Below are 17,828 nucleotides of genomic sequence, written 5' to 3' on the forward strand. Positions count from 1 at the left end.
CTGGGATAGGCACCAGAAAGCCAGCGATCCTTGTGAGGATAAGCGGCTTAAGAAAATGGATGGATGTTTCATCAAACATTTAGATTTTGGCTCAGTAACAATAAGAAGGGGCAGGTGCTGCCCTCTTATCGTGCCACACACACGCACACAGACAATTGCATCCATCCGTCCCTCCTTCCTTACTTGACATGACTCCACCTACTCTTCCTGCCCATCTTCCGACAAATATGCAATGTCAGTTGAACATGCAGCCTTCATGAGAAGATACACATTTAATCCATGAACCATGTGGGGCTTTAAACACGGTGATTGTTCTGTACGAATCAGGGATTGAGTCTAACGAAATCGGGCAATGTAACACCAACAAACCGTGGTTCAAAAACCATAGTATTTGGGATGCCTTTTTCAAGCCTTTTTGTGACGAATGCATCTCCTTTTCACAGGTTCACCTGGGCTAACTGGTGATCACAGAGGTGACTCTTCTTCCCTCTCCGACTGCAGCTCACAATTAAATGGTGGCACAGTAAGACATATGTCTGTCATATATCTGACGTACAGCATTTCTCATGCTTTATATTTCTGATATTCAAATGTTAATTTAATGCGATTTTAGTGGATTTGCTTGAGGTGCAGGCTGACAGATTTTAAGCTATGTACAGTATATGTGGCGGACCTCATATTTCATTCACAAATGATGGCAGCATGTGCCCACTCTCCTTTTATCACTTTTATTGAACAAATGAGTATGATTACATTACATTGTAAATGTGTTTTCAAACGCACCCCTCGACTGCAGCACAACTATGGGTGGATGTGTGGGATGTGGGGTCACATACACTCGCACAATCAAATGTTTCCAAAAGTGCTCGCTGCACTGCGGCTAACTTTACATCATCCCAAAGTGGAGATCTGAGTGGAAAGAAAGAAAATTAAGTGAGACTGCACTTTGCATTAGACTTAGGCATGAAAATAGGGCTCAATGCATTGCATTTGCTTTTGATCTTTTGTGCAGCAAAGCAAAAACAAATTCAAGATTAAAGTGGTTCCTCATTTATCGTGTGGGTTATAATCCCCAAAATACCCGAAATAGTTAGTTTCTTTCGGTGAAAAATTATAGACATGAAAACAATATTTTTTTTTTTCTCAGTTCCTGTTTAGGAGGAATAATATCAAGACAAAAACAACTAAGTAAACCTGCAATAGACAAAGGTCATAAATGAAAATCCATGTAGTTGGGGTTGATTTATTTTTAAATAAATATAATTGCTATTTTTGATTGGTCTGACTTAAAAGGAAGAACATTTGCAAGAAAAATAGCAACAGAAACCTGCAATAGAAAAAGATATATTCATAAATGATAATCCGTGATAAAGTGAAGTCACAATAACAAAACCGTGACGTAGCGATGTAACAATACTACATAGACTTGTGAACATTGACGAAGGTTTGTACTTGAATTAGAGCTAGATTTTTGCTGCTCATCAAAGAAAACCAAGAAGTCTGAGATTCATCAAAAACGTTTGGAATGACAAATTCACCTATTTTTGCTGAAAGATTTCAGATTCAAGATTCAAGAATTTTATTGTCATAAGCATAGTAATACTACACAATGAAATCAAACATTCCCACCCTTTTATCATGGTAATTTTATTTTAATATCACTAAAATATTCAATGTTATTCATTCATATACTGTAGTTATAAGGCAAAGTATCAAAGAATCAAAGCAAAGAAAGATGAGAATGCAAATGAGTTTTCAGATAAATCCTGTCCTCAAAATTACATTTTAATATCACTATTAACATGAAAGCTGTAAAGACTATCCTTTTGGGCTTCAGGCATTTTGATTCAATCAGCAGTGGGAGTTATACTAATCTCTATGCAAAGGGCCTTGGAAAGGCTTTTATACTAATAATGTTGGCATGCCTATTATAGAGGAAAATGGAAAGAGAAATTCTGTATTTAACATATGCAACACTATATAGGGTATAATGTAAAAACATTCACAATTATAATTACAATTAACAACTTGCTGAAACTAAACGTTACGTAAAGTACGTAAAGTTATCTGTGTGTTTAATGTTTGGCAATATCTCATAGGTTGGTGGTATTCTTCCTCATAAAGCAACTACATTTAAGCTTTTAAGTGTTTCTTGGCATTTTTCTGTGCAAGAAAGTAGATTGAGACATTTTCCTCACACACAGAAAAAACATGAGCAATTAAGGCATAGTCTACACGTAGATGAGGTTCCTGTAAACAGGCGCTAAAATGTCTCCGGTTTGCCCTACCTTCTATACATGCCCATACTTGTTATACCTGGATTATGGATGAAAAAGGCCTCATGAGTATTTGGAACAGGCGCGCGGAAGTAGCAGGTAATAATCTAAACGGTTTGAAACATACGTTGTCAGCTTTCAAACAGAGGCTCTTTTAAATTCAGCAAATAGCAGACAATGTGGTTCTTGTGTGCTGAGTTTTGCTTGTCCCCATCATGAGAGAGATTGATGTTTGGGGACTTTATGGGATTTTATGAAAGCAGATAAGCTTTAGCTTCTGGTATTATTCCTTATTTTGATGTAGTTAATGCATCACCTTATTCCTTAACTTGTATCTCATTAGATGAAGTGCTGTTTTCCCGTAAGCGCAAATAATTTGCATCTAAATGTCCCGTTTCTTGTTATGCGTTAGAACTTTTTAAATGACTCCATTTTAAACTCTAGTGGCAATTTAACATGCGCTTAGAGTCTTTGAGAAGCATTTAGTTGTTTGTTTCAGTGTGAATGTCTGATATACACACCACTATAAATCTAACTAAAACCTACATAATCAAATTGGATGGTTTAAAAAAACATTTTTTATAAAGTGCTGTGGCCATGCCATACACTAAAAAAAAAAAAGAGGCTTAAAGACACTCATTGTTTATGTATTTCTTCCAGGCATCATCACCCCCTTCACCCTCAGCTAATGAACCAAAGTATGAGAAACGCTGGCTGGATGCCATTTCCCTGCCCTTGTTGATGGCCAGAGTCTGCAGATACAAAGCTGGCGCGGATAAATTAAGGTGAGGGTAATCCAGCGTGATACAATTCACCTTTGACTGTCATAGTTCAGCTAGTGTTGCTGTTGGCTTAGCAAGCACTTTTGCTAATGCCAATATCTATGCACAGACATAAACGGCTTAAAAGGTCATGACAGCAAAGGGCCTGACTTAGAAAGTGTGACAGAACATGCATTTGATTTTAATCCTCTTCTCGAGAGCGTATTTCGTTTTAACTTTATTTCAACTTTCTAAGCATCTTAATGTTCTTTAGTATACTCAAGTCTTATATGCACCATTTTTTCAGATCTTTAGTTGAAAGAACTGAAGTAATGTAAAATATTTACTTATTGGTTTTCAAATAATGTACTAAGTCACATTTTCATTTTATGTTGCGGAGAGATTTTTCTTTTTCGAGTTCTCTAAACGTCTTGCTGTTGTTATCTGTATCTTCCATTTAAAATACTTAATATCATTTTTACAAGACACAGCCACAATCATGTGTGAAAACCTTTCAGTACAGTAGGCCCTCGTGTTACGAGATTAATCCGTTCCACGGTTGGGCTCGTAAGGCGAATTCACCGTATGGCGGGCAATCCATACCTATGTTCAAAAGCTGATGCGTTTCAGGTAAACGCATCAAAATTGTACATATTAAAAATTGGTACCAAAATAGTATAGTAAGTGCTACGTATATATAATATACATGTATACAATCAGAAAACATCATAAATAAAAAATATACAAAGAATTTATTTACCTTTGAGCGGCGCTTGTTATGTCCATTTTCCCTAGTAAGGGTAGCCTAGGCTAGGCTAGCTTCGTATTTCTTGATTATCTCCAGCTTAGTTTCCATATAAATCATTTTCTTATTTCTCTCTTTAACATCACTAGCAATCTTGGGACCCATGGCTAACCCATTCAGTTGTAATTCAGGGTCATGACAGTTGTTTTTGTTACAAAGCGGGGAAAGACCTTAAAGAGGGGATGAAAAAAACTCAGTATTCCACATCACAACATGAAAAAAAAAAAGTAAGCCAGGGATGCTGTAACCCGGGGGTCCACTGTATATCATATTCTGTAATTTAGGTATTGATTTAAAATGTATTTTCTTTTCTTTTTCTTTTGTAAGCTCACTAAAAGTACCTGCAACCCGCCCCCCCCAAAAAAAAATAAAAAAAAAACCCAAAACAAAACAAGCATTTTGAACATGTTATTTGGAAATGCAATCTTAAATGGCAAAGTAAATCTAGAGAAAAGCGCTATCTGTTGTGTTTGCAGAACCAAGCTAACGTCCATCCATCCATTTTCTATAGCTGCTTATCCTCACCAGGGTTACTCGTGCCTATCCCAGCTGTCTTTGGGGGACACCCTGGACTGGTTGCCAGCCAATTGCTGGGCACGCAGAGACAAACAACCTTTCACACTCATAATCACAGGGCAATTTGGAGTGTCCGATATACCTACCATGCATGTTTTCGGAACGTGGGAGAAGACCGGAGTGCCTGGAGATCACCCACGCGAGCACGGGGAGAAAATGCAAGCTGTAATTGAATCTGGGATTTCTGAACAGTGAGGCAGACATGCTACCCAGTGCCGCCCACAAAGTAACATACTGTAGATAAATAAAACAGCTCACACAAGGCTTATGACTGAGTGAGACAGATTTGAAAGTCTCAAGGGCTGAATCTTTCTCATGTTGTCAAATCTACTGCATGTGTAGCAGGTCAAAATTACGTGAACTTCACAGATGTTCATGAAGTTGAAGCCTCTAAGTTGAAACCCAAAACAATTTCACAGTTACTTCTATTCTTAGATAATTTAGAGAGTCTTCTTACTTACATGAGCATTACTTGACTTGACACAGGGATCGATACAACAACCACAGAATACACGGTGACTCACGTTGTTGGGGTTTATTGTATGCTGTATGTGTGCTATACTGTAGTAGTACAATACAGTATGCATATCTTGAGCTGGGCTATTTTGTTGACATTTCCTTGTGTCTTTCTATATATCTGCACCTTGGTATGTAATATAGTTGGAACCGGTTAGAACTGTAAGGTCACACAAACCTACGGGTGCATGGCCAAGACAGAATAAGAGTAGGAACCATTTAGTTTGAGACCTCCAACATCAATCAGAAAAAGCTTCCGCAGCTGTGTACTTGACCTTTCTAGCATACAGTAGCGCAACAGAGATCATGCAGTCTTCTGGTACAGTAGGCCCCCGTGTTACGACTTTAATCCGTTCCGCGGTTGGGGTCGTAAGGCGAATTCGTCGTATGACGGGCAATCCAAACCCATGTTAAATAGCTAATGCATTTAGAACCCCAGGTAAACACATCAAAATTGTACATACATATTCAAAATTGGTTCCAAAATAGAATAGTAAGTGTATATGTATATGTAATATACATGTATACAATCAGAAAACTTCATAAATAAAAAATATAGAAAGGATTTATTTACCTTTGAGTGCCGCTTGTGATGCCCATATTCCCTAATAGGGGTTATCTCCCGCATCGTTTCCATATAAATCATCTTCTTACTTCTCTCTTTAACATCACTAGCAATCTTGGGACCCATGGCTAACCCATTCAACTTTGAATTAAGCATTAAAATGTACTATAAATACGGTTTTGTAAGCACTCACAATCGAACAAAGCTTTACCATTTTTTAAACAAGTTAGGCCGACCAATAGCAGACCATTATCTCTGTGAGGAGACGCCGACCAATAGCAGACCAAAATTGTAGTCACGCGTTTTATGGAAGCAGTTAGATGGCAATTGTAAATAAGTGCAATTACCTAAAAACGCCAGCAGATGGAGGCAAAACAACACAAATAGTCAAGCCCCGAGGTTCATGACAATTGTTTTGTCCGCACAACCCTGAAAATGTCATAAAGACGGAATGAAAAAACACTGTAATTACTCTTAGCATAGCAAGTATTAAAGATGCGCGAACTGAGCGAAGAGTCACCTTGAACCCTACAGTCGCAAGATTTTTTTTTGGACTGTCCAAAACTGGGCTTCATAGGCCCAAGACAGACAACTAGACACTTGCCATCAAGCATCTGTGAGACTGGCTTTAAAAGGGGGCCTAGTGACCCACATCCGAGAAATGGAAAATGAGGTCCTTTGCAAGTACCGTAATTCCCCAAATATAAGACGCACCTGTGTAAAGGACACACCCTTAATTTTGTATGCTACCATGTATAAAATGCACCAACACTTTGGAAACAATGTAAAAACTTTAGCAAAACAGAATAAATCTCATCTCACTAAATTCATATTTTCTTGTGTTCATATCGGTAAATTATATATTTGTTGCGGGTTAAATGTGTTTTAAATTTCCCACTTAGTGAACAGTCAGTGAATGCAGCCCCAGTGACATTGAATGCTCTCAAAGCAGTTGTTTTTCCTTTTCCTCGAGACTCACGTCAAGTTCATTTTGCCATAAATACCCAAAGCTGTGCTGCATCCGTGTTCCGACAAGTTTATGATTGTGTGTATCTACCTAATGATTGCAATTATTAAACAAGTTTCTGTGTGCTCTAACCGGGGCATACAGGGTGGATACCTCACTACTCTTAATTGAGTCAGCTGGAGACATCATAACCTTGACATGATCCTCTCCGTTTTAGTAATATTCCAGTGTGAACAAGGAGCTGGTTCAGTGTGCTCGCTTCTTTTATGGAAAATAATGTCGAAAATCTAAGCTAACGCAAGCTGCTGTTAGCTGCAAAAAGCACTTGCTGCTAACAGCCAACTGATGTCCACCCTCTAGCTCGTCCTGTTACAGTAATTATTGAAAATAAAAATACAGCTGATAGAAAAATGCACATTTGTACCTCAAAATTTTGTTTCAAACTTTCAAGTTATCATTTATAGGATGCACCCATATTTTTGTCGTTCATTTGGGTTAAAACATGTGTCTTACATTTGGGGAATTATGGTCATCAGCCGAGGTCTTTTGAGTCCTGCTTTTTCTGTTTCCTGAGGATCTTGTTGCCCTGGGTGACCCTTCCAGAGGCTTAAAGCTCAATAATTTTGCTCCAAAGAACACTGGGACACACATGCTACTACTACTATGATGATGTCCCAGTGAAGAGCAAATCATTATTATCATTATTCAATCATTATAGTCATACTATATGTTCATTATGTCACTACCTAACATTTGAAGTGTACCGTGATTCCCACATTTATATAAATATTGTAAACTAGTACAAATATAGTACAATCAAAAACTACAATGCAAATAACCAGGACACTTGAGTTAATTCAGTCCACGTATAACACTGTGTGTAAGCCACTGCGCTGCTCTGTCAAAAGCTACTTTGCACCCTCATGTATGTAGTTAACAAGTCTCAAGAGCGTAAAACAGATTATTAACGGATGCCTCCCTGGCCTTGTGTGGGTGACTAGTGCTGTGAGCAGGAGTGCTGACTTCATACAAGACCATAAGAAGCACTCTTTGCTTAATTAGCCTTAATAGAGATTTTAATTCACTCTACTTTCATTCTTAACGGTTACAATTTAAAACATTTGGATCCACAAACGTAGTCTCACTGATGTGTATTGAATCATCTTTTATGAAAGATGTACACCAGCTATACATTTTCTTGACATTGCTGATTCTTTGTTGTTTCTTGGGGTTGACTTAACATGCATAGTTTGGGCTTCGGTGTACTTTTACATGTTGTTTTCTTTAATATGTAATGTAATTTCCACAGCTTTTTACCACCACGTCGTGCCCAAAGGGTTTTACAAAGGTTCACATTCACCTATTTACACACACATGTAATTTCTCCCATTTCTGCATAAAATTACCATTAATGTGATCTCATCTTTTCCATAATGACTCATGAAAAAACTTGTCTGCTTTATCTAAAACCACCCAACCATTTATAGGTTTTCATAATTTTAATGAGAATAACATGCAAGCCCTGAAAAAAGGGGGAGAAATAAGTAAGTGAGATTTTGTGAGCATTTAATAGCATGTTTTTTTTGTACTGAGGAGCCACTCGAAGCTGCTCTGTCCACGACAAACAAAGAATGAAGAGAATTGTGTCTAGAATTATCTTTTGATGAAAAGGATTTTCTGAAGTGCATCTAGCCTTGCTCAAATGAGTCCTCTGAAAATCAACAATCAAATATTTTTTATTTGTATACAGCTGGGAAAGGTTACAAAAGCATCTCTTAAGGTCTGGATATTCATCTGGTGAAATAGAGAAATTTTCACCAGATGGGGACCGTTTGGCATGATCCTCACAAGTAGAGGCCTTCCATCAAAAAGTAAAATATACACTCAAGATATTCAGACAGGTAAAAAAGCACCCACAGGTGTCTGCTTAACACTCATAGAAATCATTGGCACAGTGTCAGGTTCATTTGTCAGACATTTGTAAGAAATTGTACACAAAAAAGGAGACAAGGCAATCTTCCCAACTCATGCATGAGGGGAGCGAAGAGGAACCGGCCAAGGACAATTCTACTGCGCTCTGCCAATCTCTCCGACTCCCCTTACTTTTATTTGTTACAGAGATCCCTAACTACATGAAGGTCCCGGCCCTCAAGGGGCAGGAAAAAACGCAAGTCTATGGCCGGGACCTTGTGTACTTGTCCTATGTGTGAGCATGTGGGTGAGAAACTAATGCATGTATGAAAAAATACGTAGCGAAACATTCTGATAATGCATAGCAAAACATCGATAAGAGTCACAGCTGTGGGAATGCTCCGACTGGCAGGCTTGAGCGGCCTTCCTTCTGCTTGAGAGAAAACAATGACGAGACAGTTCTTTTCCCACAAGCAGTGCACTCATTCTCCCAGCGTACCATCAACATACCTAGCAGTACATCAGCAGTTTATTTATTCATTATTATCATTCAGTATATATTTATTCATTCACACAGCAAAGCATTCCTTCATTGCGAGCATTAATATTTTGTAGCAAATGTATAATCACTATATAATTATTCTAACAATAATTATTCTAACACACAGTCAGTTATTTTTGTACATAAATTAACTGTGTGAAACACTGGCAACGAAGGGTATTCATGGGTGGACTACACAGAGGAAGCTAGTGCTGTCAAAAGGAAAAACAACAATTGCTGCATGTTTGATATTTACAAAAAGGCAACAAGACACTCCACAGAACCTCTGGCAAAATGTTTTGCGGACTGATGAAACCAAAGGCCACTGAGGCAGTCTGTCAGATCGTTGAAGATAAAAAAGAGGATGGATGCTGCAACTAGACAATGATCCAAAACACAACGTGTATCAACTTCAGATTGGTTTCAGAAGAACAACATACACGTTACATGGTGGCCAAGTAAAATCAGTGACATGAACCCCATTGAGATGCTGTGGCATGACCTCAACACAATGAGTCATACCAGATATCCCAAGAATCTGACTGAACCAGAGCAATTATGGAAAGAGTAATGGTCCAGGGTTGCGATGTGCCAAACTGATCTGCAACTATAAGAAGTGTCTGGTTGAAATTAATTGCTTCCAATGGGGGAGGAAACAGCTGTTAAATCTGATGGTTCCGTTACTTATTCATCCCCCTACTAAAACTTTTTGCACAGTATCAGCATTAAAAATATAAAAACCTAGAAATCTCTGGTTGTTTTTAATCCAAGCAAACATTTTTTTTAAATCTGTGTGATCTTGGAAAACATGAAATCCCATATAACGGTGTTTTCAAGTGGAAATATGAAAAATTCCAAAGCAGATTCTTTTTCATTCTCTCTTTCTCACTCTCTCTCGCTCTCTCCCCACACACACTTTCTAGTTTCTTCAATTCTATTTTTTCATTCTTTTTCATTTCCCTTTTCCTTCTTCATTTAAACAACAGTAGAACATTCAATTCTGTCTTTTTACTATCATGCCACCACTAACATCTAAACAGAATTCATTTTCAGTGGGCAGCAAGTGGCGAAATAGCGCCTCCAAAAATGGTGGGATTCGACACCTCATTCAATGCAAAACGTAGTATTAGTCAGAATTTTGTATTTGGACTAGTGGGCTCACCAGGCCCGGCGATTGCGTTGGGCACCCTGTGCTTTTGCCCACGGTTGCCAGCCAACTGGGGGCGCACAATGGTTTGGCACCACCGCACACCGCCCTGCCACTAGAGGCACCCCCACACCCACGCAGCCCCAGTAGTGCCAGTTCAGATCAGCCCCGGAGAAATCAAATGAACAAAATGAAATGTTCCAAACCAAGTGGGGCGCAAAACCGACGCCGTGCACGTGGAAAAAACGAAAGAATTAGAAGCATATCTTAAATTAACAAGTTATTTCACGGGTTGCGCCGCTCCTAGCGCCGCCGCGTCAACTATGTGTCAAGACCGTCTTGGACTTGCAGAAATAGCTATTGAGCACAAAGTAGCCCGCGAGCTGAAATATTCTAAGATAGTTGAAGACTTTGCTGGAGCAAGGCAAGAAAAGCCAGAATCTAGGTGAGTCAGTCAACCTGATATTATTGTGCGTGCGTTTTTGATTAATTAAATGCTGGTAGTTTAGTTTCCCAACAAAGTGCGTCCAGTCGCACTGTGCTTTTCGTTTTGTAACTACTTACAGTAGGCTTAGGCTACAGGGTAGACACTGATTCTTCTTTATTCCATTGTAGCCCTCGACAGACTGTTGAGTTCCAGTGAAAAATGGCTGAGAAAGAGCCAACTGCGTCGCAGTTGAAGAAAATGACTATAGCCTAAAATCACTCACAAGTCAGCCTATGAGCCTAATTAGAATGTCACTTTCTGCAGTTATGTGAAGTAAATTTATTTTTTCCTTTTCAAAAGGATTATGTTGTTATTTTATCCTTTATAACAGTAAGTGACCACAACGCTTTAAATAAACTACAAATTTCCCAAAAGGGGCATGGCAGATTTTTGCACGGGGCGCTGAGAGGGCTTCCTCCGGGGCTGGGGGGCACAGTGTATACACTGCACTGCCGCATACTCTCAGTAGTGTAGAATTGTTTCTTTTGTTACACCTGCTGGCCAGCAATAAATTAGGTAACATTTTCAGTAATGCATTATCCATAGTATCCACCTTCTGTACGTCAACATTGCAGCCGCATCAAATGTAGCAAAATCCCGATCGGTCAACCATTTCACGATCAAAGACTGGACTTTTTATTGTATTACTTTTCTGCATTTTGACACCATGTTCCAAATGTAATGTGCAGATTTTTTTGACTCATATAGTGACCAATATGAAGAGCGCGCCAACATATTGCAAGGATAGGTCCACCAAATAAAGGCGATGTCCACCGCACATATTGAAGAAAAAAAATAAACATCTTCATTCTAGATGTCAAGGGAGTTTTTGAGGCACCTGTGTTTTTTTTTTCTGTAGGCAACAAGCAAAAAATGGGTACAAGCTGTCGCACAACAGATATGAAGGATCGAATTATCTTGCACCTACACCAGTGCTGGCAGGTTTGCTTCCAAACAGCAGTGTGTTTTGTATCGTCAACTGCAGACATAATTAGTGGGCAGATAAAGGTTAAGAGTGACAGCAATAAATGACGTGTTCTACTTTTATGACAACAGTCAAGTCTGTCCTCTCTTCTTTGACATAATCATTTGACAGACTTCAGGTTGACAATTTCCAAACTCTGGAGCTTATCTATCCACTTACCTTACCCCCAGCTACTTATTTTTTTCTATGTTGAGTCCTGGTTTTTGATGGTTTCCATTTCAGGGTGGGTGAATGTGTAAATGGGAAAACTGATTGCCAAATACTTGCAAAAATGATCTTAATATCACTCCTTCTAAGATCATCATCATCATCATGTGAAACATAATTTTCAATGCTTATTTTATTATTATTTTTTGAATGATTAAAGGCATCCCCCCCTTTGAATGCCGACATGCTCACACCAAAATCTTGGCTCCACAAATGAATTCACCCGTTGACCAATGAGGTCACTATCATTTTTTACACTATAAAAAAATCACCCCTGATGAATAACTGAATATTCAGCGGCACATTTTTAAGCTTCTTAAGGATGAGAGTCATGCTCTCACGGGAATTGATTATGAGCAGTTGTCTTGCATCTTACACTGAGAGACTGCAGCCATGAGAGTGAGGGAAAACTGCAATCTTCAAACTATGCAATGTTTTTTCTCGATCCATGCCTTTCATTTTATTCTAATTTGTCCTGGAATTGCTAAATCGCCACTGCAATGGAATATCAAGGCCATGAAATAGCAGTCAATTCATGTTGAACCATGTTAATCAGACATACAACTGTATTTGAGGTCAAAATTGTCATAGCTTGTTAATGCACTGAAATTAGATATCAAACCGTATCATATTTCAAGGACGAGTGTTACTGTATACCTGGCCTCATCCAAAATCCACCAAATAACATGTGACAGTGCACTTGAATTTCTCACTTAAGTGTATAAATAAAGCTTCCATTTAACATTAAAAAGAATCTTTTTATTTAATCAATTTCATATAATTAATTGAATTGTTTCCATATTTTTGCCACATCACGCACATCGACTCAGACAAAAAGAATGCTTTACAAAAATGTCATTACAAATATTGCTATTTTATTTGACATTTTAAGAGAGATATTTTGACTATCACGGATGAAGAAAGGACCCAGGAGCACACACAGGTTGGCCCTGTCATGTTAACTTTATGACTTGCTGGGGAATTGCTGACGAGCAGGATGGTGGCAGCGTGGCGGCTGTGGTGGATGATTGCAGCCGAGCGACGGACGGGCGTGTGTCTTCCTCTACAAGTGGGTGGTCAGAGGCCGTCTAGGTCGTGCAGGAAATGACCAGCTAGGGTGGCAGCCAGGCGGATGGTCAAGGGCAAACAAGATCGGTACACGGGCAGACAGAATTGGGCAACAGGCAGGCGGGTGGTCAGAGACAAGCTGGGTCAATAATACACGTGCGGGCTGGAGTGGGCAATAGGCAGGTAGGAGGTCAGAGACAGGCGAGGTCGGCACACGTGTAGACAGGTGGGATAGAGTGCGGGAAAGCTTGGCATTACTGAACTAGACAATCTGGTGAGTTCTGGAGGGGAGAGGCCGCGTTAAATACTGAACAGATGATAAGCGGCAGCTGTTGATGATTTCAGATAGAAACTAGGAAGGTAGTTTTGAGAGCTGACGCAATGTTCTGGAAACGTGTCACTGAGAACCAAGAGCCTAAATACTGTCAACCAATAAATCCTATATTACAAAATAAATCAAACAAAAAAGTCTGTGGCAACTAATAGTACACGGAACAACACAGACGCAACAGTACATATGTGACCCAAAAATGACAGGGTTGTCCTGGTCCTGTCCCCGAGAGCCATAATCCAGCCTTTTTTCGATGTTTCCAATCAACCAACACTCCAGATTTAAGTTATCAGCTCATCGCAAAGGTGACTCACACATGACCGTTATGACAAAAGTAAAAAAAAAAAAGCTTGACCTGAGCAACTCCATGGCAAGTGACATCTCTACAGAATGCTTTTCTCGTGGAGGATTATTTAGGTGTTTGAAGTGCTAATTCCACTTTTTTTTTTTTTTTAATTCTTAATTTTGCAAAGATGGCAGACACTTGTCATATTGCTACTGGTTGTGTCAAGTTCACGTGAGATTGACTGCTATACAATTTTCCCTGGGAATCTAGTGACCAGATGGTCAATTGTCCTCTCAGCTGGGACGAGTACAAAAAGATTTAAGTGTACTGCAAGTTTACCTAATTTGTGGCTGAGTAATACTGTAATCAAATACATGACAACCTCTTATTGTGAATTTTCCTGCTGTGCAATCAATAAAGTCATGTTTTTCTTCTTGTATTGAGATGCAAGCAAGAGATAGCTTTTAGTGATGTGACGTTTGCAAACAAACCAAGTCTTTTAAATTCACTGTAAATGATGGAATTTGAGTCTTTGTAAAGAGTCATTCATCACCCCGACCCTGCCCACCACTCACTTCTGCAGAAAGTATCATCTGCAGAGCGCATCATCTTAGCATATTGGCTGCATACAGTTGTACTGTACATGTATAAATGCATCCATCCATCTTGTATAGCCGCTTATGAAGTCATGTCAAGCTTAATTATATAGTTGCCCTGAATCACCACAGTCTCAAAGAATTTCACAGGGGAAGGGAAATTATCACTTTGAACATCACAAATACACAGGGGCATCCCCTGAACAAAGCTTCCAGAAGAGGAAGAAAAAAAACTCCATCTGGGGAAAATAAGAAACCTTCAGTAGGGACCGCAGGGCTCAGAGATGAACAACATCACAGGGCAATTTGGAGTGTCCAATGCAACTACCGTGCATTTTTTTATTTTGGAATATGGGAGGAGACCGGAGTGCCTGGAGAAGATTCAAAACTTCTCTTGTACCCCTTGTAGATAGGAACTATACATGAAACCAGCATGTTATAATTAACGAGTCATTCTCTATTGATCCTCCATCCCAGGCAACAACTTTTCTCTGTGTCACTCAAGCAGTAATGATTTTAGTCTTCTCCACCACCCCTCTTTTGCTCTGACCTCTGTGTTTCTCCAGGTCAAATTGTTTTGAAGTATTTGCCTTGAATGGAGCCAGGCCCAATATTCTTCAATTTTGCAGTGCAGCAGAAACCACAGACTGGCTCCAAGCAATATCAACGAAGATCAGTGACTTGACCCTTGAGAATGTAAGTGTTTTTGCTTATTAAAAGGGCTCATATGTCTTTTTTTACAAGAGAAAATGAAAGTGAATATACAGGCCAAGTTTCGACAATTACAAGAGGTTATCTTCAGTAATACTTTTCCTTACTCTTAAGAATTAATTTCTATGCGCAGATGATTTACCGCAACATAACCACATAAAATCATAATCATATTAAAAGTTGAATGCGACTCAGAAATGCACCGGACAATCCTAATTTGCCACACTACATATTGTCAAATACTGTATAGTACTCTTATCTGATGTACAGCACAGCATTTACCGCACCTCAGATATCTCAAGATGGGTCACTGTTAGGGTTGAGCACTGAGAATCGAGACTCAAGTGGAACCGGGACTATAATTCCAGTTCTCCCAGAACTGTTCAGATATTAAACCATTAAAACAATTTAATATATAAATATATATAACAGAATGATGCAGTTTAGTATCCAATCAGAAGATTCAGAATACTTTGGCGAACCGATCCCAGGCTACAGAAGCTAGCTCCTGGGACATGTTACGCCACCTCTCTGGCAGGGAAGGAGCCTGAGTTGGTGTGCGAGGTCGAGAGGTTTGAGTAGATATAGTCGGACTCACCTTTACACAAAGCTGTCCCGATTGTGGTATCAGTCCTCTTGAGAGGGATTGGACGTTCTTCCATTCTTGAGGCCCAGAGCTGGTATGAGCATATTACCCCCGGTTCGGCGCCTATACATTGGGGTTAACCCCAGTAGACGCGAGGGTAGTTTTCCTCCGCTTTCATGTGGAGGCCTGGGCTCTGACTGTTGTTTGTGCTTATGTGCCAAACAACAGCTCTGAGTATCCATCCTTTTTGGAGAGCACACCCTCCGGGGACTCCTGCCGGGGGACTTCAGTGCTCATGTGGGCAATGACACTGAGACCTGGAGGGGTGTGATTGGAAGGAACAAGCCCCCTCTTCTTAACCCGAGCGGTGCTTTGTTATTGGACTTCTGTGATTGTCATGGATTGTCCATAATGAACACCAAGTTCACACATAGGGGTCTCCATGCATGCACTTGGCACCAGGACACCCGAGGCTGCATTTCGATGAGTGACTTTGTATTCATATTTTCAGATTTGTGGCTGCATGTTTTGGTCACTCAGGTGAAGGGAGGGGCCGAGCTGTCAACTGATCACCAGCAGGTGGTGTCATAGCCATTTTTTTCATGTTGCGATGTGGAATACTGAGTTTCCCGGCTTTGGAACAAAGACAACTGTCATGACCCTAGGGGGTTGGCTGTATTTGTGTTGTTTTGCCTTCATCTGCTGGCGTTTTTAGGTAATTGCACGTATTTACTATTGCTGTCAAACTGCTTCCATGCAACGCGTCACTAAATGCTGGTCTGCTATTGGTCGGCGTCTCCTCACAGAGATGCTGGTCTGCTATTGGTTGGCCTCACTTGTATCAAAATGGCGGATTGGTAAAGCTTGATTTTACTGCTTAATTCAAAGTGGAATAGGTTAGCCATGGGTCCCGAGATTGCTAGTGATGTTAAAGAGAGAAAAAGATGATTTATATGGAAACGAAGCTGGAGATAATTAAGAAATACGAATCTAGCCTAGCCTGGGCTACCCTTACTAGGGAATATGGGCATACGCATAACAAGCGCCACTCAAAGGTAAATAAATCCTTTCCCTATTTTTTCTTTATGATATCTTTTGATTGTATACATGTATGTTTTATATCTGTAGCACTTCCTATACTATTTTGGTACCAATTTGGAACATGTATGTACAATATTGATGTTCGTACCAGGGGTTCTAAATGCATTAGCTATTTAACATAGGTTTGGATTGCCCGCTATACGGTGAATTCGCCTTACGAGCCCAACTGCAGAACGGATTACGAACTTACGTAACTACGTGTTACGAACTTCATCCGTTCAGCGGCTACGCTCGTAACTTGAACTGCTCGTATAACAGGAAATCCAAACCTATGTTAATTAGTGAATGCGTGCAACGCGTGCAAAAACAGGTAAAAACATCACGACTTTATACAAATATTAAAAATTAGTAACATAATCTACTGTACAGTTAAATAACATATACAAAGGAAAAATGACATTTACCTTTTTGGCGACGTGACTCGAGCTGGGTGGAGGCGGAGGGGAGCAGAGACCAACCCGCAGAATTTATTTATTTTCTTAAACAAGAACTTTTCTCAAACTAAAACATATCACCGGCGATTTCCTTCTCTTTAATCCATAATAGAAGAAGCCTCTCAATTTTGTTGTCGATCGAGGTCCGTCCCCCGGCAAGGAAAGTCTTGCCCTTAGAAGATTGCCGAGCGGTTCCGTCCATACTCATGAGCAAGGTTAACTATGCGTGCGCCTCCTTCGTATTTTTTTTATTATCTCCTGCTTGGTTTCTATTGTCATCATCATCTTACTTCTTCCTTTACCGCAACTTGCAATTTCAGAAGCCATGTCTAACAGATAAAGTTTGCAAAGTCTTCACAACATTCCTTCCTTCCGTTTTTCACTCATTTTCTCTCCTTCCTTCCATCCCGACCAGCTGTGGCATCAAGCTAGATAAAGGCGTTTGGCCAAAGGCATATCGGCATTTCTGTGATTGACGTGACGCCGGCCAATAGCATCTCCGTGACTGACACCGTGACTGAGACAGTGACTGTGACATTTTAAGAGCAATAGCTCATCAACGTTGCTGTGTTGAGCGTCAACTTCTGATTTAGTTGACGAAAATAAATGTACGAATACAATGGCCGGCATGTCGTATTGTTCGCAAGACAGAAGGTTTGTTCGTAAGTGGGGGACAAAAAACTCCGCGGTCCACGCTCGTAAGTCGAAATGTTCGTAAAAGAGGGTGTTCGTAAACCGGGGGCCGACTGTATATATATATATATATATATATATATATATATATATATATATATATATATATATATATATATATATATATATATATATTATTATTATATATATATATATATATATATATATATATATATATATATATATATATATATATATATATATATATATGTATATGTATGTATGTATGTAGAGTATATATGCATATGTGTGTTTCACAGCTGATCACACATGCGTGT

The 17,828-nt window shown here is 39.5% G+C and overlaps 1 protein-coding gene across 4 annotated transcripts in view; it reads left to right on the forward strand.

Moving 5' to 3' along the window:
* sntg2 (syntrophin, gamma 2) overlaps positions 1 to 17,828 on the forward strand; it is a 63,831-nt gene that overhangs the window by 18,995 nt on the left and 27,008 nt on the right. For all 4 annotated transcript variants that reach the window (XM_088433905.1, XM_088433906.1, XM_088433907.1 and 1 more), the window contains 3 exons: positions 444 to 523; positions 2,937 to 3,061; positions 14,592 to 14,721. In XM_088433905.1, the coding sequence (XP_088290031.1) occupies positions 444 to 523; positions 2,937 to 3,061; positions 14,592 to 14,721 (335 nt within the window). The remainder of the gene's footprint in view (positions 1 to 443; positions 524 to 2,936; positions 3,062 to 14,591; positions 14,722 to 17,828) is intronic.

The sequence above is a fragment of the Hippichthys cyanospilos genome, chromosome 14 (genome assembly GCF_059441005.1).
Source record: "Hippichthys cyanospilos isolate Australia breed blue-spotted pipefish chromosome 14, RoL_Hcya_1.0, whole genome shotgun sequence".
Classification (NCBI taxonomy): Eukaryota; Metazoa; Chordata; class Actinopteri; order Syngnathiformes; family Syngnathidae; genus Hippichthys; species Hippichthys cyanospilos.